At 45.0% G+C, this 18,815-nt stretch overlaps 2 protein-coding genes and 1 pseudogene across 3 annotated transcripts; all 3 read right to left on the reverse strand.

Moving 5' to 3' along the window:
* Positions 1-2,212: 2,212 nt before the first annotated feature.
* LOC308316875 (kelch domain-containing protein 3-like) lies at positions 2,213-3,331 on the reverse strand (the record flags this gene model as incomplete). The annotated part of the gene is made up of 1 exon (XM_080765662.1): positions 2,213-3,331. One exon carries the CDS (start codon positions 3,329-3,331, stop codon positions 2,213-2,215), a length of 1,119 nt encoding a protein of 372 aa, XP_080621788.1.
* Positions 3,332-5,786: 2,455 nt separating this feature from the next.
* On the reverse strand, positions 5,787-8,778 carry LOC308316876 (centrosomal protein of 95 kDa-like; annotated as a pseudogene). The gene is made up of 5 exons: positions 8,770-8,778; positions 7,849-8,185; positions 7,523-7,613; positions 7,097-7,306; positions 5,787-6,823 (listed from the first exon to the last, which is right to left on the reverse strand). The product of its transcript is annotated as a centrosomal protein of 95 kDa-like (transcript).
* A 3,401-nt stretch (positions 8,779-12,179) lies between these two features.
* star (steroidogenic acute regulatory protein) lies at positions 12,180-16,494 on the reverse strand (the record flags this gene model as incomplete). The annotated part of the gene is made up of 7 exons (XM_080765663.1): positions 12,180-12,308; positions 12,543-12,636; positions 12,879-13,063; positions 13,463-13,621; positions 14,514-14,653; positions 15,148-15,255; positions 16,431-16,494. The coding sequence occupies 7 exons, from the start codon at positions 16,492-16,494 to the stop codon at positions 12,180-12,182; spliced, it is 879 nt and encodes a 292-aa protein (XP_080621789.1).
* Positions 16,495-18,815: the final 2,321 nt, after the last annotated feature.

Genomic DNA, 18,815 nt, shown 5'->3' on the forward strand with positions numbered 1-18,815 from the left:
GTTTCCTTGTAGTGTTTCCAACTTTCTATACGTTGCCTATATATTTGCCATGGGTTTGGTCGTTATGCCAAAGACTTTTCACTTTCCCCACTCATACATTTTCATAAGAATTGTTCACTTTGTAACAAGCATGACACAAATACTCCTCTCTCAAGCACTGGCCACTCAAAATCCCAATACGGCTTCACTTCAGGATGATTTGAGGTCACTAAACAATGTGTTGCGTCATTATTGAAGGCCAATAATAATAATAATAACAACAATAACAATAATAATAATAATAAGGCCAATAATACATAGGGTTTCAAACTAGGGTTTTATCATGATTCTGAATCCATTGCAAGCATTTGTTTTGCACGAAAAACACTCCTTGGGCTAAAGGCCATATTATATACCGGTAGTTACTTGTCCCACATTTGTGATGACGGCTATGGATGTTTTTAGCCCAAGGAGGATTCACAATCATGAAAACCCCCTAGTTTGACACGTCACATGCTACTTAAAACAGAATTTTAGCCTATATAGGTTGTAAATGGTACACCATCACCTATTTTAGCATCTTTGTGTGTGTGTGTTCCCCTACTGGGATTTCTTAGGACTTGTTGTTACTAACATATTTATAAAACAAAAGAAGTTGAAAGAGTTTCTGTTGCAATTTGTTTGAGGTTGACCCCTACAATGCCTATACTAACTGACAAAACGTACATATAGGGACCATGCAGTGCATGGTGGAACATTTTGGGCTCCATTTTTGTCTCCGACTTTACCCGCAGCGCGGCCCCACAATTCAGCTGCGGCCCGAAAATTACGAATATAGGAGCTTTCTCTGTCCCTTAATGGTATTGTCGTCCATGCATCACCCGCTATCTTTTTTGCCGACACCCGTACTTGCGCCTAGAGGTGTGGTCATGGGCGGAACTTTCCGAACTTTCCTTTTCGCTTCATACCGCTCCGTAGAAAGTATTAAGTACGCCTTGCTGAGCCATGAGGCCCATAGGGGCAGGAGCCTCCCCTGTTTATGTAGAGTGAGGCAGCTTGATGTACAGGTACACCCCCTGGACATGACGCTAGTTTGTCGCAGGGACATACCCCAATACAACCCTTGATGCTGAGTGCCAAGCAGGGAGGCACTGGGTCCCGGTATGGCCCGTCCAGGGATCAAACTCTGACCTTCCAGTCTCAGGGGTCAGGGCAGACACTCTAAACACAAGGTCACACTCATTTCAAATAGCCAAAGTGTAAAATATGGTTAAGCGTGTAAATGATATAATAGACATAAAGGGTGTGAGCAAATACACTTGTCTTGCATGCAAAAGCAGTACACGATGGACCAAAATTAAGTATCTGTCATTTAAAAGTAGCTGATATACAGCTATAGCTCACAGAGCGACATTTTAGGCATGCAAAGAACAAGCCTTCCTCCAGCAATGTCTCCCAGAAGGCGCTATAGTGCAGGGGTATAAAAAACCCCATTCTATAGGTTATGGGCAGACATGGTAAAATGTCACTTCATGCAGGCCAGAACAGTTGAGCATGTATCGTGACTCGTGTGGAAATGCATGCACACATTCTGCAACACATTCAGCACACACGATCCCGTCCCCCCCCAAAATGGTCTGTGCTCTCGTGTGTCAGTCTCCGCTATTTGAAGATTACAAACTCTCTCTCTCTCTCTCTCTCTCTCTCTCTCTCTCTCTCTCTCTCTCTCTCTCTCTCTCTCTCTCTCTCTCTCTCCCCTCCCTCCCTCCCTCCCTCTCTCTCTCTCTATCCTATAAATTAATAAAAAAAGAAACACAATAACACCCAAAGGTCTCCACTTTTGCATAAATGGTTCCTCTCCCCTCTTCCTTCCCCAGTTCGTCTTTAGTTATTGAACTCTCCCCATAACTGTTCGTCTTTGCAGCTGATAAGTTCCTGGGCTGCACGGTGTCAACTGAGCACATTCCTGTGCTCTGCTTTCTTTCACATCTGAATGAAGGGATCCTTTTGAAGGGAGACAACATCCTCCTTCTGCTTTCTTTCACATCTGAATGAAGGGATCCTTTTTAAGGGAGACAACATCCTCCTTCTGCTTTCTTTCACATCTGAATGAAGGGATCCTTTTGAAGGGAGACAACATTCTCCTTCTGCTTTCTTTCACATCTGAATGAAGGGATCCTTTTGAAGGGAGACAACATCCTCCTCGTTCTCCTTTCTGCTCCATTGTCTGGAGTTATAGCCATCTTTCTTTTCTATTGCCGTTGTTAGACATGGCCGCCAGTTCCCACCTGATGTCGTGTGGGAGTCCCGACTGCTCCAGACCATACTGAATGATCGCTAGCTTGCACAACGTCTTCAGGCCGGGACTTAAGTCCAAGATGTACATGTCAGACACCTCGCCGTCATCTTCGTCCTCAAGATCCTCCACTGTAATGGGCGTGTATGTGTATCTGTAGCCTCCAAAGAGGACGATGCGATCTCCCACCATGCAACAGCACATCCTAGACATCCAACAGGGGCCTTTCCCCTTGGGCTCGACCTTCGTCCATGATAAGGTCTCCGTATTGAATTTCCACAGATCATTGAAGCTCTGGTCCAGAAGAAAGTTGCGACCACCGAATATGTACAGCTCTGTATTGTAGGCAAAGGCTGAATGTGCCCCGCGTCCTTTTGGGAGAAGCTGTACAGACGGTGTGCTCATCCAGCGGTTTGTTTCCGTGTCAAACACGCTGGCGTTTTTGTTGTAGTGGAACTGGTCCCCTCGGCCCCCGAACACAAACATCCTTGTCCCAACGATGGTGGCAGAGTGACATGACGAAGCCGGTGCGGGAGTGCCTCGCGTGTCAATTAAAGTCCACACCATTGTCGTGGCGTCCAACTTGTGAATGTCATTAGTGTATCTGGTCAGCATGTTGAATCCTCCGAAGATATACATGACGTTCGCCAGGACACAGGCCGAGTGTCCTCGCCTCGCCTCTGGGACGGACCCAGACGTCCTGAGCTGGAACCATCCGTGGTCGTGGACGTCGACCGCATAGAGCACGTTGCAGTACTCGCCCGTGTACGTGAAGCCCCCCCAGATGTAGACGACGTCTTCTATCAGCACGGCCGTGTGGCCATAGCGCATGGAGGGAACCTCGGGGGGATGCTCTCCCCTTCCGTTTGTCACGGGCGGCAACTTGACCCAGCGCAACGACACGGTGTTAAAGATGTGCATCTCGATCTGACCGTCGTAGCGGTAGGTCTCCCCGTTATGGAAGCCTCCAAACGAGTACACCTTGTGCCCAACCGCCACTGCAGCGTGGTGCTCCCTCTTCGGTCGTCCTCTGAGATGCACCGCCCAGCACAGCATCAAGGGGACTCACTCCAACGCTGTCGTGGTTGAACACAGCTGTGTGAGCGTCGCTCTGTAAGAGGATGGAGTTAGATTCCACGCACAGACATTTTATATTGGTACAGTGGCACACAAACGTCACACAAAGGTTGGCCAGTGTGTAAAGCCAATAAGGCATAGCCCACACCATGTGGGCCAGTCCCACACCCCCGGCCCATAGTGATTTTGTGGTGCCACAATTCAAAAGCCTATTCATTCAAAGGCCCCTCACTTCACGAGTGTGATTTTTGAGAGTTCGCTATCCCCTCAAATGTCTGGTTTTCCCTTGTGATGCCATGTGGCAACCAAGTCTATTGACTTTTAATGTTTTCTTTAAGCAGGCCCTCCCCGTTTTCAGCACTTTCCACTCTGTCAATAACGTCAAAGTGGGCAGTGGCAGGCGCCCTTCACTTCATATGAGTGTGCTAGACCCTATACAGCTTTTGTCCACACATATTTGCCATTGACAATGAAAGGAGAAATTAGGTCAAATGTCCGCCAACTATGACGTAAATTTGTGTCAACACAAACATGAAATGCCATTGACAATGAAGGGAAAATGTATGTAAATGTATGTAGATGAGCAAATCGGCTAACCAATCACATAAATGCAGTTGTTCAAATCATGAGATGCTGTATGATGATGTATAACGCTATAGCGCCCCGCACTATCTCAACAAACCTTTTCACACAAAATGATTTATGGTCATGATTCACCAGGAGTTCTAGATGGCTTGGTTCCAGGCTTGAAATAATTTACCGTTTCTACGCCAAAAAACGTAGCCTCCGTTATTTTTCGGGAAGCGACGCTATGCCAAAATGCGTAGCCTACATTTATTCAGTTGTATAAATGTGTTTGATTCGATCTAGTGGAAAGGCTACTCACATTAGCTTCGGATGGCTATCTGTTGTTAGCTTAGACAGTGGACTGCGCCATCTTTGATTGTGCGCGCGCACACACGCTTTCAGTCGCTTTAGTCTCCAAATGCCCCTCCCAGGCGGCATTTCTGGTCAAAACAACGCTTATTGCATGGAGCCTGGCGGTCGTAGTAATGGCGCCGGCCAATACTGATCATGCTCCAGGCAGACAATAACATCCAGTAGGCCTATAGAGACAACACACACATACACCATTAAGCTGACATTATGTCACAGTGTTTTGGATATTCAAAATAAGGGTTGAACGGGGCGATATCCTGGCATGTTATTAATGAATCCCGGCGGAAATTGTGTTAATATAAATATTTTATGAAATCTCATGGACAGAATGCGGCGGAAATTGTGTTAATATAAATATTTTATGAAATCTCATGGACAGAATGAATGGGCTTTCAAATGGTGGCACTACAAAATGGCCACTGCAATGCGCTATAGGTTGGGTTGGTTAATCAGGTGGCTCTTTGAAGAATTAGGTTGAACCATGCGATGTGGTGTAATTAAAGTATTTCATATAGGTTCTGGATTTGTTTCCAACACGGCTCAGTTTCAGAGAAGCTTCCCCGAACCTAACGTGGGCCAGGAGATAGGAGATAGATAGAAACTTTCAAAATGTAAAAAAAAGTTGGAAAAAAATAATGATCATTTCCGTCCTCTCACAAAACAAACAAAAAAGTGACAAACTGTGTGGCAGACAGCTAGAGCAACATCATTCATTTCAACCATAGTTTGATATGCATTATTTTGTAATCTCTGGGATATTAATTTTTATTTATTTATTTGTATTTATTTATTTATTTATTTATTTATTTATTTATTTATTTATTTATTTATTTATTTATTTATTACTTAACCAATGGACATCAGTGAATATTTCAGTTTTCACACATGTATAAATGTGTCAGAAGAGTAATATAAATGTTCATCTGTAGTCCCTGGGCAAGTGAGCAATAACGGAAATGTATAGCCTCCTCAAATTATGTTTGACATGCCTATAGACACGACATGACAGCATGTAAAAGCCATAGGCTTTCTTGGGTTTAAAATAATTTAACAGACCTTGTATTGGTTTTTGCAAACCGCCAATGAAGTATTCAATCAGGCATTGCAGCAACAGGCTAGTGATAAAACGATAAGAAAATAAAACAAAAAAGCTAATGGGAATAAATTACATAAATCAACATACAACATATACTTTATAGGCCTACAGTTATTAATGTTACTTCGTTGTGGTATAAAAACACACATTTATCGAAAGCAGCTTAAGCAGCTTAATGACTAACCTTAGTTAGACTGACGTTAGTTATTGAACATTTTCTTTGTGGATTTACATTTGAGGACCCCTGGTTTAAAGGGGTCTCAACGTGTGATTAAAATTGTATACGCTCATTTGTGGCATTTTATTTATTTACACACAGCCAGGGGATCGAATGTGGAACCTTCGGATTCTAAGATGGCTGCTCTACCCCCGGAGCCATGCACTGCAGCCCCTGTGGGGTCAGTGCAGACCTGCGATGTGGTTGAACTGAAAGGAGGCCGTCTGAATGCGGTTACGGAGCCTCTCGACCTCCATATCTCGGACGTAGTCGTCCTCGTCGTTGTGAATCATGATCTTCTGCAGCTCGCCGATCTCCTGGTCCATCCTGGAACGAAGCTCACGCTTCATCTTGAACAGAGTCTTTTCTTGGACCTTCTTCCTAATATCGATATCTTTCCTTTCTTGTGCAAGAGATTCAGCCAATAACGAGAGCCGGTCCTTGTAGTAGGTTTCCATGGACATGATCTTGTCCTGGTGTCGCTCCCGGTGCTGCAGCTGCAGGTCCTTTTCGTGGGCCCTCCGCTCCCGCAGTTGAGTCTTCTGCAGCTTCAGGCCCTCCTCAAACACCTTGCGAAACATACTCTCCTCCCTTGTGCGTTCCCGCACGAGGTGCGCGCGGAACTGCATGTGGAATTGCCCGTGGTACTTCTTGGCTCTGATATCCTGCTGCTTCTGTTCTTTAAGTCTGTTCTGTGCTGATTTCTGCTGCTGGAAACTCTGCTTGAAGTCCCTCAGGCGCTTGCTGTGTTCTTGTTCTTTGCGGGCTATGTCTTCCATAAGGTCATTTTTCTTCTGCGCTTCTTCCAAGTCCCGTATGCTGCGATGGTGTCTGTGGGGGGACGAGATGGCATGGAGTCTGTCCACCTGCTCCAGCTGCTGTTCCCACATATGGCCCAGGGTATGGGGCGAGATGTGGAGATTGGGGGTTTCCTCCAGTAGGGATAGGAGGAGGTCATGTTCCTTCACCTTCATTGGTTGAGTTTTTCTGGGGTAGGTATATTGCCTGCGACCCTGTGTGGCCTGCCTGGTGTGTGGTGATCGACAACTTTGTCTTTTAGCCGGGGCCAGTTTGTGGGTCTGGGACATGTCTTTCAATCTGGCCTCTCTATACTCCCGCTCCTGGGCGTTCAGTTGGTCCTCGGCCAAGTGTGCGCTTCCCCTTTTCAGCTCCTCCTCGTAGGCCGTACTCACCGGCTCACTGTATCTTATGAGACTGTCTTCGCGTGTCCGTAGATCTTGTCGCAACATGTGGTTGGCTTCCTGTCTCCTGTGTGTGGGGGGGGGGGGGGGGGGGCTCCCCAGGGAACGATGCGCCCGTCGTGGAGACGGTGAGCGGTGAGTGGCTTGAAGCTGAGATGCACCGTGGTGGTCCGGGGGTCCTGTGATACTCCATGACACTGTCTGGTGGTGGGTCTGGTGGGAGTGCAGCTCCTCTTCTCAGCCAGTGTCCATTTGGTCGAGGTTGTCAGTCGCTAGTTAGTTCATCAGACATGTTGTGCAGCTCTTGCTCGACAGAGGCTCCTTGTAGTGTCCTGCTGTCTGCTGGGGTGTAGTTGTGAGGGCTTTCTTCCTGTCGGTGAGAGGGGCCTTCTTGTGCGCCGTGGCCTGTCCAGTGTCCTGCTGGGTGGAGTGCACTTCTGACTGGCTTACGAAGAGAGCCCTCCTGGGGGCCACGTTCTGATGGGGGCTTCTGTAGGGAGCTGGGGGAATGTGGGCTAGTTGTCACTGCCTGGGTCTCTGTTGACTGGAGGCAAAAGTCTCACTCAGAACAGGTGAGTGGCCCTGGATAGAGGAAAGCTGTTCCATCTTGCAGTAGTGCGTTGTCCCGGGGACTTCGCCTTGACCTCTCTGTAGTGACAGGAGTGGTTTCCTCCTCCGAGTGTCATGACTGAGCTTGTTGTCTGGATGGTACTGACTGGTGTGGGGCTGCGTTGGACTGTTGGGCGTGGACCTGTTGGCGTGGAGGTCTGTAAAGGACTGTAAAGAGGGCTCCCTCTGTGGAGTTGCCTGGCAGTCCAGGCGGTCAGAGGGGGCGAAAGGTGAGGGAGGGACATTCACTGCTACTTGTTTTAGCCGTGAATGTGAACGCAGTGTCCCCTGGCCCAACAAGTTCATCGAGTGATCCCATGTCATCGGTGTTCATGAATGGTGGGATGCCAGCGGAATGTCCACTGGAAGACCCCGGTCTTCTGCCGGACAGACTGCTGTCACAGAACGGATGGGGGTTCTAGGTTAGTTGTACAGGGACCGCCGGAGAACTGGGGTCATTTGGTGATTCCTCACTTGAAGACCCCAGTTCTCCAGTAGAAAGTCCATTCTGTGACAGCCAGCTGTCGACCATCTCGTCGGCTATCTCTCTGTCACACATCTCGTTGAGAAATTCCCACAGGCCATCGAAGATCTCCAAGAGGTTCTTGATGGACTGCTCGTCCCCTCTTGACAATACTCTCCCCTGTGATGTGCGACAGGCTGGTCTGAAGGAAGTCGAGAGCCAGGGAGTCGATGACAGACTGAACGTTGTGTGTGGGTCCTCCTGGCTGTCGGGACAGCGACGTAATCTGGAACTTCCTCCTTGAGATCTAGTCAAACAGAAGATTGGCATCGCAGTCCGTCAACCTCCTCACCCATACATGGTGCATGTGACACCTGCTCAGTAGGCCATTCGCCACATCCACAAAATCCCTTTCCACCTCTTGCGTTCCCATCGGACAGCTGTCGACGGCGGGCGCAGTTGAGGCTCGAAAATCAATTTATATCTGCTAATGCTAAAATGTGTCTTCGAGTCATAGTACATTTCTCAGCTTTCATTCTTGAAAGTTTTAATTTAAGATATGAAGAACTACTTTTGGAGAGGTTCATGGCGTATAATTATGGCGCGGGTCCAATGTGTTTTGCTGACTTCATGAGGCTAGTCCATGACGTCAGCCATCTATGACGTATGACGCCATACTTGGGTGGTCCTGGTCCAGCCACCAGTCAACTTTCATTATTTTTGTCAGGTCAAAACCACCTGCAAACTAGACGACCTGTTCTAGCCCTAGTCATACTGATGGCCTATAGCCTGATTGGCTGCCTCGTCTGCATCCATGCGCACACGCACCTCTGGGCAATGGGGTGGAACAGCAGGCACTCCTGCTATACAGGCGGAGCCAATGCTGCCTACCGTCTGCATCCATGCACACACACACACACACACACACACCTCTGGCCAATGGGATGGGAGAGCAAGCACTGCTACAATGCTGCCTACTACAGCTATCCCGTTTGAAAATGCGGGTCCGACGTGCATTAAGCCATTAACGTGAGGCTGTGACACACCAGCATGAGTTACTAAAATAATAATCGGACTAATATGGGGGAGGGGGGGGGGGGACAACGGAGACAGCGCACGCAAACAACCGCCGTGAGGCGCGAGGTTGTGCCACACAAACATGCACGTTACTAAAATATAAATATTCATACTAATATGGGGGGGCGAGACGGAGACAGAGCTTGTTTCACCTGACAAATATCACTATATGATCATTTCTTGTTATTAGTGTGGTTGCCGATATAGGCAAACAGACTATTGTTATTGGTCTTTTTTTCTCTCCTCTGATTGGATGACGATTACACCCCCCCCTGCCTATAATTCCACAGGATACACCTTTTTGCCTCATATGATTGGACAATATGGTGACATCACAATATGTATAGATAGGGAAGGCAACCACACTCGCAAATTCAAATTCCACATGATTGCAGTGTGGTGTGGTGCCTCTTATTGGACAATAATTACAACCCCGGGTTGAACTGAACCTCCGTGCACCTATAATCCACAGGATACACCTTTTTGACCTCATCTGATTGGACAATTTACGGTGACATCACAATATGTAAAATTAATATAGATAGGCATTAGGCAAATTCCTAGGATTTCTTCTTTCTAGTTGTAAATTATATTAATTAATAATGGATTGAATTGCTTTCTAGATGCGATATTTATACACCATTTTATGTGGTTGACCATGGGTTGACCCCCTGGAAGCCCGCCAAGGACCCGCAGGGGGTCCCCGGACCCCAGGTTGAGAACCACAGAACTATAGCGCCTGTCGTCGTTGTTCTTCTTCGTTGGTGTTTTAGTCGAGCACAGTTTTTTTTGCTCGTGAGACTGCAGCTGAAGCTGGGTGCTAGTGGTGTGTGTGTGTGTGTGTGTGTGTGTGTGTGTGTGTGTGTGTGTGTGTGTGTGTGTGTGTGTGTGTGTGTGTGTGTGTGTGTGTGTGTGTGTGTGTGTGTTTGTGGTGTGAGTGTGGTGTGGGTGGTCTGGGACTCTCGGGTCACGGGTGGTGTCAGCTCCTCCGTTCTGGCAGGGTCTAGTCCCAGGCCAGGCATACAAGATTTGTGCCTTTAACATTTGCCAGATATGGCAAAGCTTTTCTAGATTTTCTTTTGCAAGCAGATCTATACCATTATGGTATAATATAAAATATGTTCAAAGGACCAAAACATCAACATTTGCTGTCAAAATCAACAGTGGAGAGTGTTTACATCGAGCTGCAGGCTCGGCCAAACACCTGCTCTGCACCGGCTGCACACTGTATATACCGTAGAATCAGTGTTGTTTTTGGCAGCAAATTTTGATTTTTGTTTCAGTCATAGTCTCATGAATATAGTTTTCATTTAGTTTCATTCACATTTTAGTCACCTGGAATGTTTTAGTGTTAGTCTAGTTTTAGTCGACTAAATGTCATAAGATTTAAGTCGACTTAAATCTACAGTTGATTTAGTCGACTAAAAGGTATTTGGGCGGGCCTTGATGCCGTCGTAATGACTGATCTTACGCTTACTGAAAATAGCCAACTATTTTCATCATGCAACCAAGTGTAAAATGACTTATACTGGATCTCTTGTCCCTTCCTAGCATTTTAGTCTAGTTTTGTTTTATCTGTTGACGAAATTGTCAATACATTTAGTCTTAGTTTTAGTCACCATAGCTTAGTTTTCATTTAGTTACCATTTAGTTTTCGTCAGTGAAAAAAGGTAGGCGACGAACATTTTTCGTCTTAGTTTTAGTCGACAAAAACAACACAGTATACCGTAGAATGATGGGGAAAGTACTAAAATGTTCTACTTAAGTGAACAAATGAGTAGGCTACTTCTTCCACCACTGCCAAACATGGTGGGTGGACCCTATTGTAAACAAGTGTAATGCTTTATGGTGTCGTTCACAGTTAACAGTTTTGTATTGGGTTGTGCTTGAAATGTAGGCCTATACTGTACTGTTAATACATTCTTCAATCAATCAATCAATCAATCAAACAGTGGGAGGAGCAACACACATCACCATAAAGTCAATGACGTGTCAATCAATCTTTTATTCATTTGGCTTCACGCAGTATAATAATAATAATGTCATGATCTTACAATAAATACATTCAAATAAAATAGTCTACAGAGTCAGAGTGTTCTTTATTTTTCTCTTTAAACCATTTTTTTATACAATTTAGCCATTATGTCAATGACTTCCTTTACACCACTGAGTGTGATTGGGCCTTTATGCCAATGACTCCTCCCCCCACTGACTGTGATTGGTTGAGGCAGTGGTTCTCAACCTGTGGTCCAATGGTGTACAGTATTTGTTAAAATCATGCTTTTATATGGACACGCCCACCAGTTCATTAAGTATGTCTGGTTTGCCTGGTGGGTGGTGATAGCTGTAGTTGTATGATATAGGGGGAGGGGTTAGGGGAGGGGCTGATAGTGTGGTGTCACTATATTACTGTTTACTTCATTGGCCCGTTTGACTGTCAATGGGTTCAGCCTCCAGGAAGAAACCCTAAATACAAAGTTAATACACCATTGCACATAAAAACAACTCCAGGTTGTCTAATGAAGTACTGTCACCTCATATACACATGAAAAACTGGAAAAAAAATACAAAAATTGTGGCACTCCATCTTTAATGACTTTAAAAAAAAACTAATAAAAAACCAATACAGCCTCAAAAGTGGCCAATCAAAATAGCCGACAGAAAATAACACAAGGTGTTGGTGTTCGCAGTATTTATCTGTGGAAGCGAGTCAAACTAAATGCAATCTGGGAACCCATCGGCAAAAAAGGAAACCATTCTCCTTTAATAGCCCTCCTGTTCCAGTGGTGAGTCTGTGTTTTCATTCCTATAATGGCTGAGGGAAGTAGGGGTGCTATGAGTAACGTATTTCGGTTACTAGGCCTAATAAATATGCTGTATATCACAGTATCGGCGCCTTATCCTGGTTAATTGCCTGTGTCAGTTTGCTCATGGAAAGGTGTGTGCATGCACATTTTGCGGCGCGCGCGCACCCCCTACTGAACGTCCTGGAAATATCTTCCCGTGGCCATTGACTAACAACAAACTCATACACAGTGTAACGACAGATTCAGCTGCGGAGAGACTAAACTATAGAGTAAATGCCTCAGCTCTTATAATTCCAAGTTCTTTGTCAGGTGTCCCGGGTCCAGATGCAGTTCAAATATGATTACCAGTATTTTACCGGGATTATTTTAGGCGGGGGGGCACAGCCTGAAAGGTTTGAGAACCACAGTAGTACAGTGTCAGCAGGCTATCGGATCCATGTGCAGACTAGAAACACGACTGTCCAGCATCCTCTGTCTGAGGTGGTTGGCAAAGTCCACCTGGGTCTGGGAGAGCACTTTGTTTATGATGGCCTTGGGGATCCAGCCCTGGAGGACAGACACACAACACAAAAGGCCACGACTAATCAATTCAGAAGTTTAACCGACTGTTATATTAAGCAAAACTAATCAATTCGTCAGATCATGAAAAGTAATCGATTTTTACGAAGATATAATACAATCAACTTTCTTACTGAAATCATTTAAAATGAATGAAAATGGTATAGATAGATTTCAGTTTCCCATGACAAGAGTAAAAAGGTAAAGATGTTAAGTACATACCTTTAGATCTAGGCTTAGTAACCAGGTGAACTGAGTCTTGGTGGGGTCCTCAGCAGAGGGCTTCAGAACTATACAGGTAGGCCCATTCTCTGCCCTGCAACATGCACACAGCCACAGACAGACAGACAGACAGACAGACAGCTGACACATGGCTAAAACCCCAGCTATATAGCATCCACAATTTGTGGGGGAAATCTGTCACAGAAAACCGCAAATCGTGGCTATATGTTCACTGGCGACAGCTGTCCCCACAGCGATGGGAAACAGAAAACACACCGGTACGGAACCCTGAGGGACTCCGGTGGTGGTGGTGGTAGTGTGTAAGCCTATACATACCTGACCACGCCCCTCTGCTGGGGCATCTCGGGGTGCTGGGTGGACATGCCGGCCAGGAAGCAGGTGGACCCTCGCCGCTTGGCACAGCGGACGCTCACAAAGTCGCGCGGCCCCACCACGTTGCCGGGGGTCTCGGCCGACACCTCGTGGGTCACCATGGTCTCCCGACCAATCTTCTGAAGGATCTGTGCACGCCAGAGGAGAAACGTGCACGTGTACAGTATGGTATATGCTTGATATTTTGTGTGGGGATAAAAGATAAACACACTCGCACACCACCTCGTGCACAGATAGATAGAGCGACAAGTAGTGCTAATTATTCCGACTAAAACTATACGGCGCCTTTTTTCACTGATGAAAACTAAATAAAAACAAAGTTATGATGACTAAAACTATAAGTATAAGTGCACCTTGCCGAGCAATGAGACCCATAGGCCCATAATAAAGCATTACAGCGCCATCAGGGAGACTAAATAAGCTGACAGAGAGACTGTAGTAATAAATGCCTGGAACGTATTTATTTGTGTTCAGTGACAGCTATGAGTCTTTGCATTCCGGTGTGTGTGACAGACAAGACTCCTCACCTTGACCTGTTTGACGCTTGGGTTCCAGTCTCCCATCTGCTCCATGTTGTCCACCAGCTCTCCATACAGCCGGTCTGACGGTTGGTCCAGCACCACCTCCAGCCTGAATACCTTCCCCACGTCAGGCAACACCTTACTCAGTACTTTATCTCCGTTGGCCTGAGGAGGAGGAGGAGGAGGAGGATGGAAGAACAGGGGTCATCAATATGTCCACGTATACGTACCGTACACGGACAAATGTGTCTGTGGCAATGTCTGTTCTTTTTTTTTTTTTACACACACACGATAACACACGACTTATTTTGATCATAAGTCCCAATTACTGAATGTCAAGTGTTACAACTCATATAATGTCTAGGGGTAAGATGAGTAGGCAACAGGAAACCATGATCAAATGCGAGGTTTTATTATGATAATATATATAATAAAACGTTATTCAAAAGTATAGTTACAGTAAATGGCTCTTAATCAAAACAAAAGGAAATACAATAGGAAACAACGCCTTTCCGAAGGGCGTTCGGAACACAACAGAATGGGTTTAAACTTTAAACAATATAAGGTAGTTTTCACAGTTAGCGGATCGGAGGAAGACCATAGTGATGTTCCCCCGGCGAGCTGTCGGCACAGACTGACTAAGTAGGCAACGGCGCACCCCCATTGGCCACTGGGTGACACGTGACCGGCAGCCAATAAGGGAGGCAGGCGTTGATCAGACGCACCTGACTAGAGCCGGCCCCTCGTTGATGTCACTGACACGGTAAAACACAGTCAAGCTAACCTGGAGTGGAGAAGGCGCTCTCTATTCCAATATATGGTTCATCATGACAAGTCTACTTAGATATACTATGTACCGGTAATATAATATACCACAACAATAACACCAGTTACCTCATATAAATATATACATAATATTAACCAATATATATATATATTTATACTACATCATAACACAAAACGAATCATAACAAATAATAAACACGACACACGTGACCGCAGTCCACGTGACATCAAGTCTCCAGGTGTTCTCCATATAACACTGATTTCCACTCACAGCCTCCACCTCGGTGGTCCAGCCGTCCTGCTGACTGAGGATGCTGATGGCCTTCTGCAGGGCGTTCTCTCCCTGCTTCATGTAGGACATCTCCTCCTCGCTGTAGCCCTGCTGCTCCGCCTCCTCTGGGATGCGAGAGCCTTTCGGACACAATACAAATGAGAGATTGTTATGTCCGTGGCTGTCCTGTTTGTACATTAAAGTACAGTGGTTCTGAAACCTTTTCATGTCAAGAACATAGGACCCCCGAATGATTAATATGTATGTGGCCACGGACAACCTGTTTTGTGCCAGGGAGAAATGATTCAACGTTTTTCTCTTCTTTTTTTTCCCCTCTTTACATTTTTCAAAACAGCCGATGTACAAGCTCGCAGTGCAGCACGACGTGATGGGCTGTGAGCTTGTAGATCTGCTATTTGTTGAATAGCCAGCATATAAACGGATGAAGTGGTTAAAATGATTGTTATGCTACCCCCCCCCCCTTCCCGATAAACATCACCCCAGGGGGCAGAACTTCTTTCAGATATATTTCTTTCAGTCTCAACAGTGGTTTAAGGTTTCAACTACCAAGTTCAGTAGCAGTTTTTGTAGTGTGTATAGTACAGACACTGATATTTATCAGTCTGAGACTCACTGAGAAGCGAGCTCCTTCGGCGGACTTGTCTGATCCAGTTACCGGGTCCTGGACCTGCTATCTTGTTGAGCTCATGGTGGATGGCCACCATGGCGTTCTTCTGCAAACCTGGGGATATATGAAAAACAAGAGTCCATGTCAACACAAACCTGGGGATATATGAAAAACAATAGTTCATGTCAACACAAACCTGGGAATATATGAAAAACAATAGTTCATGTTAACACAAACCTGGGGATATAAGAAAAACAATAGTTCATGTTAACACAAACCTGGGGATATAAGAAAAACAAGAGTCCATGTTAACACAAACCTGGGGATATATGAAAAACAATAGTCCATGTCAACACAAACCTGGGGATATACAGTAGGCCTACGTGGATATGAGGAAATACATAATAGTTAATGTAAACACAAGGCAAAACAACATGTTGGCCTGGGTTAGAGCACATTGATTAAATGTCCATATAGCTACATAGTACACACACATACTCAACAAGTGAGCAAACTAACTCAACATTCAACAAGCTGCTATTGAAGTCAGTTCAGTATTGTTCAAGCATCCTGCGGTGACTTTAAACAGATTTCCAAATCCCGGGAGATTAGAATCCAACAGTCAGAGAAGAGAAACATGCCTACCGTATATAGCCTACAGTACATGTTTTAATGTGTCTGTAATATTGAACAGACAGCCTACAGAGTAGGCTACATGTTTTAATGTGTCTATGTGTATAATGAACAGACAGCCTACAGATTAGGCTATGTTTTAATCCATTATGTAATGAACAGAAAGCCTATGAACAGATAGCCTGTAGTTAGTGTAGTAGGCCTACATTAATGCACGTCTGCAATGAGCAACTCAAAGGCGTTGGTCAGCTCTTAACTTTAGCCATTAGGCATTAATATTATCTAAAAGAGCAAAACACATGCATGAAGAAACATCAAACATAACATCACAACAAGAGAATGCATTGGAACATAAATGACATTAAACACCATTTAAAATGATAAAGCTAAACAAGTTAAAACGGTTCACAGCTTTAATTTGCTTGCGTTTTAGGTTCAGCTTTTAGATCAGATATCTTTTGCTATACTTTTGAATTTGAATCCTGAAAAAAGCAACAGTCTTAGCCTACATTATGAGGGGTTCTTTTTTCGCCCTATCTCCGCGCTAGCCTGGCGCAGACCACCAGACTTCATCCGCCCCTATTGCATTATGTGTTTACCACGCAGCGGAGTGGTATAGTATCGCAACGTGAGGCTATCTCCGCACGGCCACTCACCCGTCATATTCCTCATGTGCCTGTAGGAGATCCCAGCACACAGTTTGAAGGTGGCAGGCAGCATGGTTCAGGTTCTGGAGGTTCAGCAGCAGCTATATAGCCTTCTGGCTTTCAGGAAGAAACTGGACAAACTATAAATCTGAAGCCGGTGGAGGTATATGAGACTGAGTATATAACTAACTTAGTGGAAAGCAGGACGAGCGGAGCTGATGAGGAGCGGAGCCCGGTCAGCATGTGTGTGTGCTCAGTGGTCAGTGAGCTCCGTATATAAGAGATGCGTGTCCACAAGGCCATGGTGTCCTATCTATCAGGCTGTCATTATCACCACAGATAAACACAACATCACGGCCACGGAGCCAAGGTTGATGGCCGGACGTGACGAGCGTGTTTCGGATCAGTGGGTTCTCTTAAGTGTGGTCCGGGGAGGGGGTACTTTGTTTTTATTCAAAGGTTTTATTTTTTTATTTTTTTTTACACACCAAATAATAATGAACAATCAAACAACAGTAAAACATACGAATCAATGAAAACAAAAAACATACATAAAAAAGAAAAAAAACTGAAAAACAGCTTGACATAACTACTATAGCCTACACCCTACAGCATTTTCCAAGTTGAGTTAGGCATGAGAAGAGCTGGAGACATGACTCACAATACACTTCAGTTGAATAAAAGGATTTTTTTCAGACACAACAACCACTACACAACACTTTTACAGACCCAACAACCTCTACACGTATATTGATTATTGAAACACCCAAATACAATATCACAGAAGTCCACCAAGATACATTATAACTGCAATATATTTATATCTTTTTAAAAAGCGTGTTTAACTCAAATCTTTGTGCAGGAGGTCCTCGGCAACAAAATATGAGACGGGGTTCCCCGGCACAAAATATGAGACGGGGGTCCCCGGCACAAAATATGTGATGGGGGTCCCCGGCAAAAAATATGAAATGGGGGTCCGCAGCCAAACAAATACTGGTGGTGGTGGTGGGCCAGCCGTGAGCATACAGCAAGTGGTGGTACCCCCAAATGATTGGCAAAACACACGATACAAGTCACGGCATTTTAACATCTGTTGAAATTACGTCACCCATGTACCTGTCTAGATACTTCCTTAATGTCAACGAAGTCCACACCCACAACACCAGAGGAAGTGCAACAAACCATGTGCAACCCAGATTCGGCACAAACAAGGGACTGGATTATTTTCGCTCCTATGCCACCAAAATGTGGAACGCCCTACCAACAGTCATTAAGACATGTGAATCCCTTGACTCCTTCAAAACCGCTCTCAAAGGGCACCTATACGGACAGCTGCAATTTGAAACTGGCCCCCGTGAAATCGGAATCCCCCCCCCCTTTTGTTTCCCCCCTCACTGTATAAGTTTCTTTTCCCCTTTTACCTCCTTTATGATGAATTCCTGTTCTGTTCTTTGTCTATATAGAAGTGTCTATTTGTACGTCTCTAAATGTTTTGATGAATTGAACAAGGTGGACCATCTTGTAAACAAGTATAATGCTTTATTGTGTCGTCCACTCACAGTCTTTGTATTGAGTTGTGCTTGAAATGTACTGTAATTCTGCAAACTGTTAATAAATATATTCAATCAATCAATCAGTCATATGACAGCTACGTCTATGGACTTTTAATGTTTGTTTAGGTCACTAAATGTGAGAGGCCACAGTGGGTGCCCCTCACTTGCACACAAGTGTGATTTTTTTCGTTACAACTTTCTTAATGTTGGTTCCGTTGGTCCAAAGCCAGAACACTGCTAGTGGTCGCATGCGTGAACACCAAACTCAAAATCACTTTTGGGCTGTGATCCAGAAAAGGGTGAGTGAAACTTTTCCTAATTTTAACAATAAAAACAACAATTATTCTTGTGACGACCAGGAAGATAGTCCTCACAAGATTGTCTCTCAAATTATACTATACTTACTTGTATTTGGTAAGTTTAAGTAACGCACGAAAAAAAAAAAAACTGCAGCCACATGTGTGGTTAGAGAGAGATAGTCAGGCCCAGTGGTCAAAGGAGGTGAAGTGATTCACACAGACGCATCACATCCGCTGCCTTCACATTCCACCCCGCCTACTGGAATGTACTCTCCAACCAAAAAGACTACCAAACTAGTAAAGAAATAGCAGATATACAAGCTCACAACGTGGAGCTATATTGAACACCTCTTATGGTAACAAAAACAAAAAAAGAATCTCCATGAATTCAAGGCTTCATGGGGTGTGTAATTGATCGATTTCTTTTGTGTGAACTATAGGCTAGTATATACTCCTTTAAAATGTCAGAAAATAGCCGACTTCTGCCCTCACGATGCGTGGCTATATGCAGAGGGAAAACAGGAGGGGGCCTATAGCTGGTA

Source organism: Protomyctophum bolini (genome assembly GCF_963924005.1).
Source record: "Protomyctophum bolini genome assembly, chromosome: 6".
Lineage (NCBI taxonomy): Eukaryota > Metazoa > Chordata > Actinopteri > Myctophiformes > Myctophidae > Protomyctophum > Protomyctophum bolini.